Source organism: Hylaeus volcanicus, chromosome 9 (assembly GCF_026283585.1).
Source record: "Hylaeus volcanicus isolate JK05 chromosome 9, UHH_iyHylVolc1.0_haploid, whole genome shotgun sequence".
Lineage (NCBI taxonomy): Eukaryota > Metazoa > Arthropoda > Insecta > Hymenoptera > Colletidae > Hylaeus > Hylaeus volcanicus.
The window spans coordinates 38,067-55,502 of record NC_071984.1 but is presented as its reverse complement, the minus strand read 5'-3'; the positions used below and the strand labels follow the sequence as shown (position 1 = coordinate 55,502).

At 42.4% G+C, this 17,436-nt stretch overlaps 1 protein-coding gene across 1 annotated transcript in view; it reads left to right on the top strand.

Moving 5' to 3' along the window:
• LOC128881866 (uncharacterized) overlaps window positions 1-16,665 on the top strand; it is a 26,351-nt gene extending 9,686 nt beyond the window's left edge. Inside the window, exon 4 of the mRNA XM_054133245.1 lies at window positions 16,315-16,665. Coding sequence (XP_053989220.1) covers window positions 16,315-16,596 — 282 coding nt within the window. The 3' untranslated portion in view covers window positions 16,597-16,665. The remainder of the gene's footprint in view (window positions 1-16,314) is intronic.
• The last annotated feature ends 771 nt before the right edge of the window (window positions 16,666-17,436 follow it).

Here is a 17,436-nt window from a genome sequence, read left to right as displayed (position 1 = left end):
TCTGATTTATAATGAAAACTTTAAGCAAATATAACTTTTTCTTTATATTAAACGTTACTGATCAAGATAGGAGGTATCGAAATCTGTACATTTAATGAAGAAATTACACGTTTCCTACCTTCAAATACGTAATCGTTAAAAAATTTCAATGACAATTTATCATAATAAATTTGAATCTAACTTTAACATGAGAATCGTTAAAATGTACAACTTACAACTATAAGAAAATGGGTGAAAATATGTAAATGTTTGAAAATTAAAATGAAGGAGACTCTAAACTTTGCATTAATGCGTCAAAGATCTGAAGGATAGAAATATTTTTCGAGAAAGTGGATAAAAAAATTTGCCAAAACAAAATGAGGCATTTCATGTGTTACAACGTAAAAATACCAGTAATAAAAATGCCTGAAATTAACCCTTAAATGCCCTAAGTTTCAAATTTGATACCGAACTTTTAAATCGAATTGTACACTTGCAATTGGTTTGTTTTTAATATTTGGCTGTATGTATGTTACCATTGCATAATGTTCTTTTGAACAAAAGTTGAAAAAATAAACGTCAGCTGTCAAAATTGTTCAAATCATAAATACATTGATATTTTTTAAAATTTAATTTGGAAAATCAGGCTTCTAAGGGTTAACATGTGAAGGCAGAATTAAAATTAGACTCACCCATTGACTTGTAAGTTGACCTGTTTTCGTGAAGAAGTGCTGCGGCGAGTGGGTCATCGCACCGATCCTGGCCTGGTACCTGCTACGCGGCTCAGCTGATGGGACGGCCGGTCACTGAACTCACTGCACTTTACACAGGGGTTTCCACGGTCACTATCACTTTGCACCGAGTCCTTTAAATCCGAGTCCTTTGCACTCAATATTTGGTGGCCCCGAAAGGGGCCGATTTGTGAACCTGATTCACCTACGTTTTAAAATTTGGTGGCCCCGAAAGGGGTCGATTTGTATCATTGAAGAAAGGGCTCGACGTGACCGCCGTTTTCTCTTAAACACGTCGTCGCCCTTCGAATAACAGCGCCCTGGACCTTCTGGAGGATGCTGGGTTGCAGCTTCACCAGCGCGGCGTGAATTCGTGCAACGACTTCCTCGGGCGTGGAAACCGGCTGCCGGTACACTTCATTCTGAAATACGAAATATGTATAAAACGTAAAATAAATTAACAGTTTTACTAGAAATAATTGAGTAGTAGCAGTAAATGTACCTTCAGGTACCCCCAAAGGAAGAAATCCAAGGGGTTTAAATCCGGTGACCGCGGGGGCCACGGAACAGCACCATCGCGGCCGATCCACCTGTCTTGAAAGGCTGTATTTAAATAGGCCTTTGCACTTGCGGCGTAATGGGCGGGTGCTCCATCGTGTTGGTAAAACATGTTCCTCCGGGTCTCCAATGGAATTTCTTCCAGGAGGCCCGGAAGAACATGCTCTAGAAACACCTTGTACGCTGGGCCGTTCAATCTATCAGGTAGAATGTACGGCCCAACAATGAAGTCGCCGCAAATGCCGGCCCATACATTGATCGACCAGCGGTATTGGGATGCCCGTGGTCGAATCGCAGACGGATTCCGCTCGCTCCACACATGCGAATTGTGGGCATTGAAACACCCCTCCCTGGTGAAGAGTGCTTCGTCTGTCCACAACACGGAGTTGCAGAACGCCGGATTCTCGTCGACTTTGCCCAGCAGCCACCGAGAATACGCCACCCTTTTTTCATAATCCTCTGGGAGTAAATTCTGCACCCGCACATATTTGTATGGGTGCAGAGAATTCTCCCGAAGAATTAGGTGCACCGACGACCGGCTGACGCTGAAATACAACATAAATAGTTAGTATGAATAGAATACATAATTCCGACAACAAACACGAAAGTGGTAAAAAGTTAAACTTACCCCGAGTTGCGGCTTACGTCGCGTACACTTTGGGTGAGATCCTCAGCAATCCGATCCAGGACGTCTTCCTCCGAATTCGCGGAACGTAGGCGAGGACGTCCCGAATCGGCAGACTTCGGTTGGAGGACCCCATCCGAATAAAGCCGCGTTGCCAACAGCCGAATGCTCTTGGCAGTCGGCGGCCGCGATCGCGGATATCGTTGGCAATAACACCGCGCTGCCTCCTCCGAATTGCGCCCGCACTCCACATACACGCAAAATATTTCAAACCATTCTTGATTTGAGCGCACCATTTTTTCCAAGTCGACTCTGCGGCGGTCACTTCGAAACTGAATTCTGGAGAAAAACAGTTTTATTTCCAGAAAACACTCCCACCCTTGTTCATTACCTGGCCCCCATCCCTTAGGAACGTTTCTTTCTTAACGAAATGCAACGTCGCGTTGTCTGAACACATGTTTCGCCGAACAGTCAATCGTAAGACAAACCCATTGCCGGTCGACTTGGAGGTAGCGGCCGTCGATGTTGGATACCTCGTTTTTACAACCAAGGCACGGTAACTCCGCGACCTTGTCATAAATTTTGCGATAGCCATGCAGCGGCCGACTAACTGCTTTCGACAACCCCTACACGTGACGCACCGTTCTTTCCTATCAATGGGGAAGGTATTCCAAGTTTCGGCGGAAAGTAAATGATTTTAATGTTTCTTAAAATCCAAAAATCACAAACTTCAGGCATATGGAGAACTGAAACTCGAAACCGTTTGAGATAATACATGCCTTCAAATATTGCGATGTTTGCTTATTTTCGGAAATTATTTTGATATTTACAAAATAAAGATTACAACATAAATACTTAGTATTGGGACGGGCGTCCCAATAAAGATTAATCTTTATTTTGCAAATAGGAACTAGGTTGGGGGACCCTCGGCGCCGCTGCGGTGCCCCGTAGAGTTGCTTCGCGCTATCGAGAATTTGGAAAACTTTAACAATTTTTTTCGCGATAACGGTTCGTCTCCGGCATGTGGCTCCTTTGAAGCTTTTTACCTACTCCTCGAGTAGAATGTATTAAAATTAAAAAACACTTTGACATTAAATTTCGAGGTCATAATGGATTTTGCGGACGGTTTTGTTTGCAAATGTCCACCGATCCAGATGAGTACAATACCCCTGAAAGTGGTGACCAATAATTTTTATACACCCTGTACACCCTGATTTCATTTATAAAAATAAAGAAGTTTAATACAAATTACTTTTTGAGTTGATACTAATTGATTATAAAAACTGATACCTACATGTCCTGAAAAATCCATTATTAATGTTTCCTATTTCCCATAAATATTTTAAAAGAAGCGTTTAAAAAATATTCGGATAATGTGAAATTTATGTTTAGAAGATGCGTATTGAATATTCGGGCGATGTTGAATAAATCTTGAAAATTAAGAGATTCAAAAAAAAAATTAAATCAATTTTATATTGTGTTTCATTTATTCATAGATTTTACTTTTATTACTTTATTTCTTGTGAAATTGAATTGAATATCAAACGAATATGGTATTTTATATTCGAGAATGTTACGAGCCAGGGCGATAACGACGCGCGTGTGAGCCCAGCGAGTGGGATAGATTTGAGAATTGAATCAATACGATTATTGATTGTGTATCAATGGTGCCGAAGGCCGAGGATAGATTAGACAATGCAGACGACTCTGACGCGAAGTCAGATAGCTGCAGGAATCGGTATCTCCCAGTGAAGGGTAACCGTAGGGTAAGGTGTTTGGTTGTCTTGGTTATTGGAGACAAACGCAGACGACTCTGACGCGAAGTCAGATAGCTGCAGGAATCGGTATCTCCCAGTAAAGGGTAACCGTAGGGTAAGGTTCGAACTGTGGGGTTGTTGAAAAAAGTGCAGACGACTCTGACGCGAAGTCAGGTATAGGTAGTATAGGTTGAGTTTAGGAGTTCGGGTTGAGTACACAATGACTAAATCGTATCGATAATGAATACTACGCGTCGTTATTAAAGCCTCGCAACTTGTTAATTTAATAGAATAATAACTCGAGCGGTAAAGTTATTATTTTGTGGGATCGTTACACTGGCTAGGATTGGTGATTTCAAAGTGAAGGTTTGATGATTAATCTTACAGACTTTTAAGTTTATACAAATAATATATATTCAAAATAACTATACTAATTACAAGTGTCTAGTGTCGTGTTGTCGCGGTTAGTGTATGAAGTTAAAATTACCTAAATGTTGCGCGGTGTTGACGCACTGGCGATGCGGGGGTCGAGAGTACCTTTATGGCCGTAATAGATGAAACCCGTCTTCGCGGATCTATAAGGTTAACTATGATTGAAAGGAACTGAAGCCCGATCTCACTAGAGTACTACTCTGCAGACGATCAACGTGTCTCTAACGAGTAACTCTTTCGTACTAGCCCCCGAGCAACGAAAATCATGGGTTTATATACCCCTAAATGTTGGTGGGGAACCGTCAGTGATTTCCATATTAGGAAATTTGACGGTTAAGATTTTCGTTGCTCTGAGGTCGGCAGCTGTGTGCCCTGGGAAAAGGGTAGATTAGAAACTATCCCACGCAACGCGAGTCAAAGATGATATTAAGAGGATGCAGCTGCAGGATGCACTCCCGTGAGACCGAGCTCCAAATTCCAGAAGGGTAGATAAAATAAGATTAATAAACGCGAGCTTCTAAAAACGGAGAATTTCTGTATATGTAACAAGAAAAAATATATTGTTGCGAATATTAAATAAACATGTATTTTATATTTGGGAAAAAATATTCCATTCTAAATATTGAATAGATATTGAATAGATATACTTAAAAAAAAAATAAATTTTTCTAAATCTAGAATGAACATCATATGTATATTTAAATATTAAAATGAGATTCAATCTCTTTTATTGGATGAATCTGTATTCGATATTTTGTGCTACTAGGGTATGTGAACCTGACACCCAACTGCCAATAAATTAACTTTCTTTTACGGAAAATGATAGTGTTTCGTTTCGATTTTAGTATTAGGTTGCTACAATTTTTTTTCATTTATCAATTGATGAAACTACAAACGAAATACTATCACTTTCCGTAAAAAAAAGTTAATTTTTTAAGTCAAGTCCCACGTTCAAAAAAGAAAGAAGTCAGAAAAAAAAAAGAAAAGAAGAAAGAAAGGAAAGGAAAAAAAAAGAAAGAAGAAAGAAGTTGGGCGATGTTTGTTTAATATAATTAAATTGTTGTTTAAAAATTATAATGACGTAAGTTTTTATAAAAGCTTGTAGAAACTCCTTTCACATCCTGACTTCTTTTTCAAAGCGATAAAAAACATAAAAATTGCACAATATTGTATAAAAATAACTAATATATAAAAAGGTAGTTTCTATAACAAAACATGATACAAACGTAAGAAAAAGTAAAAAAAAAATAAGTGACTCCTACCGGGATCGAACCACGTCCAGCGCAAAGCTAGAGTTTCGAAGCGACGACGAAAGTAGAAAGAAACAGTTTGATGAAGAAGGAAGGGAGATTGAGAGTTGACGTTGGCAAATGTAAGAGCTCTTTCACACGACGATACGCGTATGCAGGATACCGATGGTACACATAATGTTATGGAAGCGTTCAGACGGCGATTCTCGCGAGATACAGTATTGTGATACTGATTTTCGGTATCCGCGGTTGGTCGGCCGCCGGCAACTTTTTCTGCGTCGAACCGCCGACGAAACATTGAAATAGATGCGAGCATTCACACGACGCTGCGCAGTATCGTCGAATTCGTTCACCTTCCTCATAAAAAATTTTTAGACATAATAATTGAAGAATTTACATGGATCGTTTCTTCTCTTATATTATTAATAGGATGAACCCAATATTTTCTCTTAACTTTTCTCCTTTTAGTAGCTTTTTAATGTAGAAACCAAATGGATAAAACTTCAATCTCATCCATTATTTCAGAAAGGTTTTCACTAACTAAGAACGCATGTTTCTCAAACGAGAAGATATGTTTAACTGAAAAACAAATGATCAACACCGATCTACGAAATTAGTTGGATACAGTATCGCATAAGTATCTTGTTAGCAGATACGTATCGCATACGCGTATTGCGATACGCGTATCGTCGTGTGAAAGAGCTCTAAGGCTAAGCGCGATGTCGACTTTAGTGAAATGGCAACAGTGTAGAGAGACGCTGTTGTGAGAACGGCAACATCGCAATTGTATCGAATTCACGTTAGCAGTCGTCCTCAGTAAGCGCCATCTCCTATCGATTGTCTGAACTAAATTTCTGACGTATGTTACGAGCCAGGGCGATAGCGACGTGCGTGTGAGCCCTGCGAGTGGGGTGGATTCGAGAATTGCACCGATACGATTAATTAGTATGTAATTAGTGTGTTATTAGTATGCAGACGACTCTGACGCGAAGTCAGATAGTTGCAGGAATCGGTATCTCCCAGTGAAGGGTAACCGTAGGTTAAGTTGTTTGTTTGGCTTGGTTATTGGAGACAAACGCAGACGCCTCTGACGCGAAGTCAGGTAGCTGCTGGGAATTGGTATCTCCCAGTAAAGGGTAACCGTAAGGTAAGGTTCGAACTGTGAGGTTGTTGGAAAAAGTGGAGCGACTCTGGCGCGAAGTCAGATAGCTGCAGGAATCGGTATCTCCCAGTAAAGGGTAACCACAGGATAGGTTAAGTTTAGGAGTTCGGGTTGAGTACACAGTGACTAAATCGTATCGTTAAAATGTAACACGCGTCGTTAATAAAGCCTCGCAACTTGTTAATTTAATAGAATAATAACTCGAGTGGTAAAGTTATTTTGTTGTGGGATCGTTACACTGGCTAGGATTGGTGATTTCAAAGTAAAGGTTTGATGATTGATCTTACAGATCAATCTGTCGTACCGGCTCACGCAGGTGCTCACCGAACATGGCTGTTTCGGTGAGTACCTGGAAAAGGTGGGTGCGGAGGCGACAGCCGTGTGCCACCAGTGCGGAGCCGAGGTAGACTCGGCCCAGCATGTGTTGGAGGAGTGCCCGGCCTTCTCGGCGGAGAGGCGGGCGCTTCAGCAAGTTGTTGGGTGGGACCTCTCGCTCCCGGCCGTCGTTTCGTCGATTTCTAAAGGGGTGGGTTTCCCATTTCGTTACCTCCTGTAGTTCGAGTCAGGCTTATCGGGGGTTGCAGATCCTTGTGACGTCATGGCTCTCACTCGTTCTACCCAGGGGGATCAAGAAGGTCCCCTGCCACACCGCATCCCATCCCAGTAGAGGAATGTTCATTATATTCCCATTATTTTTATTGGAAGTTGACAATTTGAACAAAGACTGAGTTCCGAATATATCAATATTCCGAAGTTTTCAATATTAATATAAGTATTAAACATATTAAGAGAGGGCGCCGAGGTCAAAACTAGCTACCAGTAGTTATTCAGCCAAATTTTGAAGGTTTGTAGTTTTATATCGATTTTTTTACGCTGAATTCAATGGTGTAAACAAAGAAATGTAGAAATAATTCTTTTGCATTTTTTAAAAAAAATTGTTGAAAAATAAGTCGGATCGAAAAATCCATACGCTTGTTTGTTCGTTATTGTTCATGTCTTTACGGTATAATAACTAGTATATATAAATATAGTATAGTATAATAATTAAATAAATTAATACAACAATTCACTCAATGCCTACTACTCTACTCCATTTTATTTGAATTTCTTCTCATAAATTACGTATAGACTTAGTTAGTGTCATACATGAGCACAACATTACAAAATGTGTTACGAGCCAGGGCGATAGCGACGCGCGTGTGAGCCCTGCGAGTGGGCTGAATTCAAGAATCGGAAAAGATACGATTAGTCCTGTTTATTTCAATGGATCCAAAGATTGAGGATCGAGTAGAAATCGCAGACGACTCTGACGCGAAGTCAGATAGCTGCTGGGAATTGGTATCTCCCGGTAAAGGGTAACTGTAGGATCGGTATCTCCCAGTAACGGGTAACCGTTGGGAAGGTTAGGTAAAGAATAAAAAAGGAAAGATTGGTATCTCCCGATTAAGGGTAACCGTAGGATCGGTATCTCCCGGTAAAGGGTAACCGTTGGGAAGGTTAGGTAAGGATTGAATCGTATCGTTGGAATATAGTACGCGTCGTGGATAAAGCCTCGCAACTATTAATTCTAAACAAATAATAACTCGAGCGGTAAAGTTATTATGTTGTGAGGTCGTTACACTGGTTAGGATTGCTTATTCCAATGGTGAAGGTTTAATAACGATTTAACAGACCTTTTAAGGTTAACAAATGATTATATATTCAAAATTGAATAATTCTAATAATACAATTGTACAGTGTCGTGTTGTCGCGGTTAGTGTATGAATTTAATTACCTAATTGTTGCACGGTGTTAACGCACTGGCGATGCGGAGGTCGAGAATGTTTCTATGCCGTAATAGATTTTGTACCGTCCTCGTGGATCTATATGGTCAATGTTGATCGAAAGGGATCTGAAGCCCGATCTCACTGAAGCGTAACTCTTAAGACGATCGACGTGACTTTACCAAGTAACTCTTTCGTACTAATCCCGCGAGTAACGAAAATCATGGGTTTATATACCCCTAGATATTGGTGGGGATAAGTCAGCGATTCCCATATATGGAAATTTGGCGGTTGAGATTTTCGTTACTCAGAGGTGAACATCTGTGGGGCTTTAGGGAAAGTTTAGATAAAGGGTTACCCACGCAACGCTAGTTAAAAGATGATTCTGAGAAAAGTATGGTACAGCTGCAGGGTGCACTTCGATAAGACCAGACTCCACATTCCAAGGGGTAGATAAAATAAATGAACGCGAGCTTCGAAAAGAACGGGTGTGCATACGTAACAAGACCAGGCATGGCCAACTATTTTTGCCCCCAGACCGAATTGGAAAAAAAATATTTTCACTGGCCGGATAAAATATTAAAATTGAAAAATGTGAAGGAAAACACTTATTTCTTTATGTAAACAAAATATTATTATGAAATATGTTTATTAATAATTGTTAGTTAAGCAATACAACATTTATTTCTAATCGAAATGAATTAAATTAACGTTTCCTATATAAATAGGAGAATGATACAAAAACAGAGTAAAATTGGAATTTTTGTACCTTTACTCAATTGTTCCTAACTACTTATCCATAGATTTTATTCAACATGTTGGATTTTAGCTAAAATCAAATAGTATTTTGAATACAGTGAAAAAAGTTTACTGTAGGAAAAACCCCACAGCCAGATGCGACACCGAGTTCGTCGCTGAACTCGGGCTTTATTGGGGTTGCTAGATGCGTGAGCCTAACACGGCAATTTAGGCTTAGCGTCAATTTAGGCTTGTCGACGCTGTCGACTACCTGGGTATCGAAGACGACCTTAGGAATAGCTTTGAATTTTGTGCGACAGTCAGTTCGATCCGCGCTTGCAAACCGAGAGCTTGCCTAGCTGACCGTGTTACTAGCAACCTTACATATTTGTAAATACATAACCTTATATTTTCCTCGGTTTGTTTTTATCCATAATAAATACGCAGTGGATCATTACTCTGTTGTCTATATATTTATTTGAACATAAATATCCAACACAACAAAAGCTTGCTTTCTTCGTAAAAGTGCATACGTAAACAATAAGAAATTGGACATAATTTGACAGTTACTAATTTTGCATGGCGATGGAAAAAATTGTTGTGTTCTAATTTAGCCGAAGAAATTGAAGGTTTCTCATATGTGTTGGCCCGTCAAACGTACCACATTCTTGCGTTACGGCTGCTCCATGGCCGCCGCGAAGGTTGGCGGTGGCGGCGGGGGCTGCTGGACAGCCGCCGCGAAAACAGGTGGTGGTGGCGGGGGTCCGGTCATGCCCGCCGCGAAGACTGGTGATGGCGCTGGGGCTTGTGGTATGCCCACGACAAACAGTGGGGGTGGCGGCGGGGGCTGCGGCATACCGAGCGTGAAATATGGCGGTGGTGGTGCCATTAGAAATGTCACTCCATACTGTTGTCCATATCTGGTATACTGGTTATCCCAGAAGGACAACCTATCAATGCCGTACGTAATCGTTGGAAAAAGAAATAAAGGTTAATATGTCAGAATCATGACTTTGCCCTTCGACTCTTACCAAAAGGCAAAACCTTCCCCACTCCGTGGCCAAATTCTCTAGGACAACGTCTTTATTCTTTTAGACAATGCAATGTCGGGTTGCTTGCTAATTGACACATCTGTTAGTAATAAATAAACGTACCTTCGTCACTCGGTACCTACGTGACCGAGACATAATCCTTCGCCGGTCGACCGCCCATGGAGGCCGCCTGGCTTTCGTCAAGAGTCCGCTCGGTCGTCCTGACCCTGCCATAAAACAGTCACACTCCAAAGTGCGACGAACTATTTACCATAAACGGTTTGTAAAAGGCGTTGACACTGGCACGGCCAACCTGACATGCTTCACACTCTCGGGAAGCATCTATTCTCAATTATTCTTAACGTCATATTCAATATAATGCTCTTTCATAACTAGTTCACACCGACATTCCATGCAATGACGGTATTTACAAATATCCCACAACTACAGGTAGCACTCCCAAATGCATCTCCCTGCCATAGCCAATGCCTACAAGTTTCTTACACGGACACATTCTCAATCGTGTCTCATCGATTTAAACAGCCACACATCACAATACTAAAGTTACAGTGCCAACATCTTCGTGTATTCAATTTACACTCTGTTGCAGCAATCTACTTTAGTACCAAATTTTCGTGCTTTACCGAGTCCGTGACCGTACCACATTCCTTATGTGTCTTGGACATCACCCTCTCGAACATTTTCAATCAAATTTCCGCGCTTTACCGAGTCCGTGATCGTGACTACATCTCTTATGTGTCTTGGACATCACCCTCGAACGCTTTTGTGCCGAACGCCGCGTCTGTGACGTCACCATAGTAGGTGTCACTCTCACGAACGTCTCTAAACACGACAAGTCTGTGAACTCACCACACAGGTGTCACTCTCTTGAACGTGCTCCCTAAACATTTTTCATGGCCGCTGATACGGCTCATCCGACGTTTCCTCCTTGTCGTCCGGCTTTCCTACTCTGAGCATAGGACATCAAAAGCTTCATTGCAAAATTTCAGTACACACAGCACAATCTAACAAGTCAAACATAATCGTTACCAAAACATTCTTAGGCATCGTAGCCTCCACTACTATGTGCCTACCATTCAAGGCACTCTTTTACTTCTATTGCTATTAGAACCTAAACGACAGGCACGCGGATCTCATATCTGACTACACAACTGTACAGAGCCAGCCATACGGGTCTCAACTCTTACAAAATAAAAACAAAATAGTCATGTTTTTCAAAGTTTAGTGTACTTTACTAGTATAAGGAAAAGTAATTAACAAAACAACATGGCGATCAACAAACGCGGATAAAATTACAGTACTAAAGAAAAAAAAGAAAATAATGGAATAAAAAGAGAATAATAATAAAAAAAAATGACATAATATATTATCATTATGTATCGCTCGGCGAATCTACGTCTTCATCACACAAGTCGAAACCGGGATCCCATTCGCCTTTCTATAATCTTAGTCTGTCTTTCGGTACCGTTTGCGGCCTACCGGATTCCCCTATAATAACGTAACAATCATTCATTAGCGTTTCTTTAATCGTGAAAGGACCGGTATATTTTTTATCTAATTTCGCCCTCCTACCATCGGCTGATTTGACAAATACGGTATCGCCATCTTTATAAGTAATATTATTTTGCCGCGTACTATTGAATTTTGCTTCTTGAGAAGCAGAATCCTCTATCAGACGTTTAGCTGCTGTGTCTCTATCGCGAACAACATCGATCACCTCATTCGACGAAGGTAGTCCCTCTTCGGCCCGAATTACATTACCCGGACCTTGTTCTAAACCAAACAATAATCGACTGGGTGTAAAACCGGTTGATTTTTGTATGGTCGTATTTAAACTGAGCATTAGCTTAGGTAATTTTCTCGGCCATTTTACCCCTTTTTTAGTTTCAGCGCTTAGAAGATTGGTTACGGTTGCCACATAGCGTTCAGCTTGACCAATTGCCCTTGGGGCTCCCGTAGCAATAAAATGAATTTCGCTCCCGTGTTTCTCAATAAATTGTGTCAATGGTTTATATGTGAAGTTTGTTGCTCGGTCTAAAACTATGATTCGCGGTATTCCGAATAATGTAAGGCGTTCTTTGAATACTTGTAGTGTTTCTGGTCCAGACAAAGTTTTTAGAATAACTAACTGTAAATATTTCGTAAAATAATCTACTATAATTAAAATGTGCTGGTAACCTTCTTTCGATATTTGGAACGGACCTACGCAATCACAATGGATTCTGTCGAAAGGTATACATTTTGTTGGTATTGGGTGTAAGAACCCCTGTTTTGGCCCTGTGTGTCTTTTTGAAACTATACACGTTATACAATGCTCTAAGTATTTTTTAACAAAAGCCCGCAACCTCGGGAACCAGTACTTTTGTGAAATACGGTCGAGAGTTTGATCGAACCCGACGTGACAATTTTCGTCGTGATAAAGACGCAGCAAGCCAAGTCTACTTTCCTTAGGCACAAAACTTCGATACACGATTCTTCCGGTGTCTCTACGTATCTTCCTACACAAAATTCCTTGTCTAAGTTCGAAGTCTGTCGACACAGTGTGGTCCGAATTTATTTTATTTATTATTTCTTTCGTCCTTTCATCCCTACTTTGCGCTACCTCTAGCCACGATCCTTCGCAAACGAAGTCTACACGGTAGTCTTTCCCCGGGTTCCTACTTAGGTAGTCCACATGTTCTACCTGTTTGCCTTTGCGGTACTCTATTTCGAAGGTGTAATCTTGTAGGAAAGCCCACCATCGAGCGATCCGAGGAATTAAATCTTTCTTGGTGCTTGTGGGTTTTATCGCGTTATAATCCGTAATGATTTTAAAACGAATCCCCAATAAGTAGACGCGAAAACATTTCAACGCGTTTACTATCGCTAGCGTCTCCAATTCGTATGAATGATAGCGCGACTCTTCAGGCGTCGTACGCCTGCTGAAATACGCAACTACTCTTAAACTACCCTCCACCCTCTGAAACAAAATTGCACCATAGCCCAGCGTACTAGCATCTGTGTGCAATACTGTTTCCATTTTAGGGTCGAAAACAATTAATAGAGGCTTCGAGGATAGCTTGTCGAGAATATAGTCACGCGCTTTCTCCTGATTGTCACCCCACTGCCACAACGCGTCCTTTTTCGTTAGCTTAGTGATACAAGCTGTTTTTACGACGAACTCCGGTATAAATTTCCGAAAATAACTTGCGAGTCCCACGAATTGCCGAACTTGTTTAACATTGGCCGGGACTGGTGCTTGTCGCAACGCATTTATTTTATCTGAACCCGGTCTAATGCCTTACGCGGAGATTTCTCTTCCTAAGTAATCTATTTTAGTCTTGAAAAATGCGCACTTCTTTAAATTTAACGTAAAACCTGCCGCATCGAGGGTTTGCAATACCTGTTCTAGCCTCTCGAAACCCTGCTCTATCGTTTCGGATGGAATCAAAATATCATCTAAATATACAAGGGCGATGCTATTCCTTCAATTTCCCAACTCTTTGTTTATTGCTCGTTGGAACACTGCCGGCGCATTGGCAAGGCCAAACGGCATACGTAAAAATTCATAATGGCCGTCGGAAGTTACGAACGCGATTTTATGTACTGACTCTTCCGCGATCGGAATTTGGTAAAACCCGGACGCCATATCTAACACAGTAAAATATCGGCCCGAACTCAGACGATTCAATTGATCTTCAATCAATGGCAACGGGAAGCGATCCTTAACGGTAATACGATTCAACGCCCGATAATCAACACATAACCGATCCTCGCCGTTCTTTTTTTCACTAATATTACAGGGCTCGCATAACGCGACGTACTTTCGCGTATTATTTGATAAGTTAATAGATCCGCTATTATCTTTTGTACTTTCTCACGCTCTATAATCGACAAACAATAAGGATTGTATCTTACCACACGTTCTGCATTCGTTTGGATCGATAACTCTCCCGCATTTACACGTCGAACATTACTCCCTGTGGCGACCATATGTTGGTAGCGATGCAGGAGGCTCGTCAAGGCGTCTCGAGTGTTGTCGTCCAGCTCGTTCATCGCCAAACATAGGCGATCGGGATCACGTTGAGCGTCTCGATGTTCGGTGATGCGCTCCAGCTTCGTCGTGCCATCCGCGCTGGTGACTATCTAGATTCCGCCACCAACCAATATGTTTTTCCCTATGATCATGTCATACGGAATTGCATCATCCGGCACCACAAAGAAATCCAATTCCGCAGACAATCCTTTGGTTTTTATCATCTCGGTTGCGGATCCAACAGTCGTAGTTGACCCTCTTAGCCCTGCTATCGAGGTTACGTACGGTACAATTCTGCAGTCGGCCCTGCGTGCTACCTTTTCCTTTAAGAGCGAGCATGTCGCTCCACTATCAATCAAGGTTTCTTGAACCACGTAGTCCTTCAATTGTACGGGAGTCAACTTATGTTCCACCGAAAAGCATATGCTGGCTTGTGGTGGTCCCCCTACAACGTTTCTTCTTCGCGCTTGATGTTCGCGTTCGGCACGCTGTTTGGCCCAGCAGTGGTTCACATCATGGCCTCGTTTTGAGCAATAGCTGCAAGTAATTGCATTTTCCGAGGCACCATGCCTGGGCAGTCCTCGAGCTGGCAAAACTTGCTGCGACATCCCGCGCCTGGGAGGGCTGCGTCTCGGTGAACTGCGTCTCGGGGATCTGCTTCGTGTTTCAAAGCGTGCCTTTTTCGGACAAAGTCGGCTGAGCCGTCGTAAACTGCACTTCCGTCTGCTGCAAATACGTCAACTTTGTCCGCGCATATTCCGCGTAACTATTGGCAGATTCACTGGAATACTGCAAGACGTGCGTCAGTCGGTCGTGCAGTTTTCGTTCGGAAACGAATATAGCACAAATCTTCGCGGAACCTTTTTCACGTGCACGGGACCGCTTTCCACTCCTGATACCACTTTTTCGCGGGGCCCACCAACGCATGAGTTGCTAAACTGAGGCGCTGATTGGGGACGTCCTTCGTAATCGACTCTACTCGATTACACCAAAGATCCGCGTCATCACTAAGGCCACTAAACTGTGGAATTACGCCCACTGGTATCGGCGCCGCCACGGGCGGTGCAACCGAGGAACTCGCGGCTACACTGTTTGCGATACACTCTAATACTCGGCGCAACATATCCTCAACGTTTATCTGTGGAGCATCGGTATTCGACATTTTCACTGCACTATAGTTACGCTTAATGTTTGTCTTTAAAAACTAAACTTGTGACGCGAATAACAGCCGCGACCCTCTCCTCTCGCACTCGCGCCGTCTACGCTTGATCCTTATTCCCCCCAAATATAATGTCACCGATCGCCGCTAGGCCGGGACCAAGCGTCACTGTAGAGCGCGGCGCTCTCTCACAACCAAAGATGGGGAGCGTCGCGCATAAGTACCGAGACCGCGACGCTCCAAAAGCAGAACGCCTGAACGAGCAGTACTGTACGCACCAAGCATTAATATACCGATTTGCCGTTCAAACGCTCTCGTTTCATTTTATTGTATTCCCGGCATATATTCCGCCAACGGAACCTGTTCAAAAAGAAAGATCACGAGATCCCTCTGAGAACGCGGTCAACTCCGTCTATCCCCTCGTGCCCTCTCAGAGGCTTCCGGCCTCGAGGCGTGGGACATCCTTGGTCGCCGAAAGACGTGTCTGCACCGACAGCCGTCTTCGGGCCTCCACGGCCACTCGCCCGGGAAGAAGAGGTGTGCTCGCGCTGCCGATTCGAGCCCCCTGGGGCACCTCCCTCTAGCAGTCTACTTCCCGCAGTCCGACTACCCGCCGAATTCTTGTGCAAGGGTTCGTACACCCTTAGAAACACGATCTAGAAGCGTACGACTACCGATACCGTACCCCCCCCCCCCCCTGCGCCGAGAGCTCGGCCCTACTCCTACTACTACCCCCATATTGTACTCAGCGAACCCCGGCGACCGGCTGAGCCGGCGAAACCCATCGCGGCGGTTCGACCGCTACCGAACCGCGTTACCGTGACAAACTTACACGCCTATTTATTTGTCTTTGACACTACACTTATCCACTAGGTACTCTAAGAGTTTGCAATGTCACTTTAATTCACAGGCCTCAGGTTTCGCGCGTATCCCTCAATAATCCCACTTCTGATGTCAGAATCACGACTTTACCCTTCTGGGGTACCGATTCTGGGGTAAGTGCCGTGCTGTTCCTCACAGTCCTCTTACCAAAAGGCAAAACCTTCCCCACTCCGTGGCCAGATTCTCTAGGACAACGTCTTTATTCTTTTAGGCTGTGCAACGTCGGGTTGCTTCCCAATTGGTACATCTGTTAGTAATAAATAAACGTACCTTCGTTACTCGGTACCTACGTAACCGAGACATCATCCCTCACCGGTCGACCGCCCATGGAGGCCGCCTGGCTTTCGTTAAGAGTCCGCTCGGTCGTCCTGATCCTGCCATAAAACAGTCACACTCCAAAGTGCGACGAACTATTTACCGTAAACGGTTTGTAAAAGACGTTGACCCTGACAAATATAAAGTTTTTACAATATTTTTCAATTACTATAAATAAGTAATCATACCTTTCTCCAGGATGCTCATTATGTAATGAAAACAAAAAAGAATATTAGATTGTATTCTATGTAGATATTCAAACAAAGTTTCAATTTTTTAATAACATACGCACGCGAAGTGTGCACCGAATTCTTTAATCAGAATTTTTTCCTATGTAAAGAAGGGTATGTAGAACAATCTCTGAAACTAGGAACGCGCAACTGTCTCTCGTTTTCGAAAAATAAATATTAAAAAATATCTAAATTTCGATTGACGAGTGTCGACCGTACTCGTGTTGGGGATGTCATAGAAGCATCGTGGCGCAGTCGGTGGAGTGTCAGGTTGTGAAGTGAATATTTTATCCTGAACGCGGTTCGATCCCGGTAGGAGACACTTATTATTTTACGTTTTGATATGGAAACTACCTTTCTATTGTATAAAGATCATATTTAATAAAATATCATGTAATTTTTATGTTTTTTAACGCATTGAAAAGGGAGTCAGGATGTGGAAAAGAGTTTCTACAAGCTTTTATAAAAATTATTTACAGCGTAATTACCATTTGTCCTACTCTAAGAATAAAAATGTCAAATTTACGCTGTAAATAATTTGTATAAAAGCTTGTAGAAACTCTTTGCCACATCCTGACTCCCTTTTCAATGCGTTAAAAAACATAAAAATTGCATGATATTTTTGTTCGAGCAGCCGATAATTTCGACTCTTCGGACCGCGGATGCGGCTGCTCGAACTTTAAACATATCGTCTTTAAACGGCTTGACAAGGTAAGCCGGACGCTCGCACTTTTAACGCCGGTCCGTTTTTCATGACAACAGCGTTCGGTGTTCGCTCCGTCCCTCTC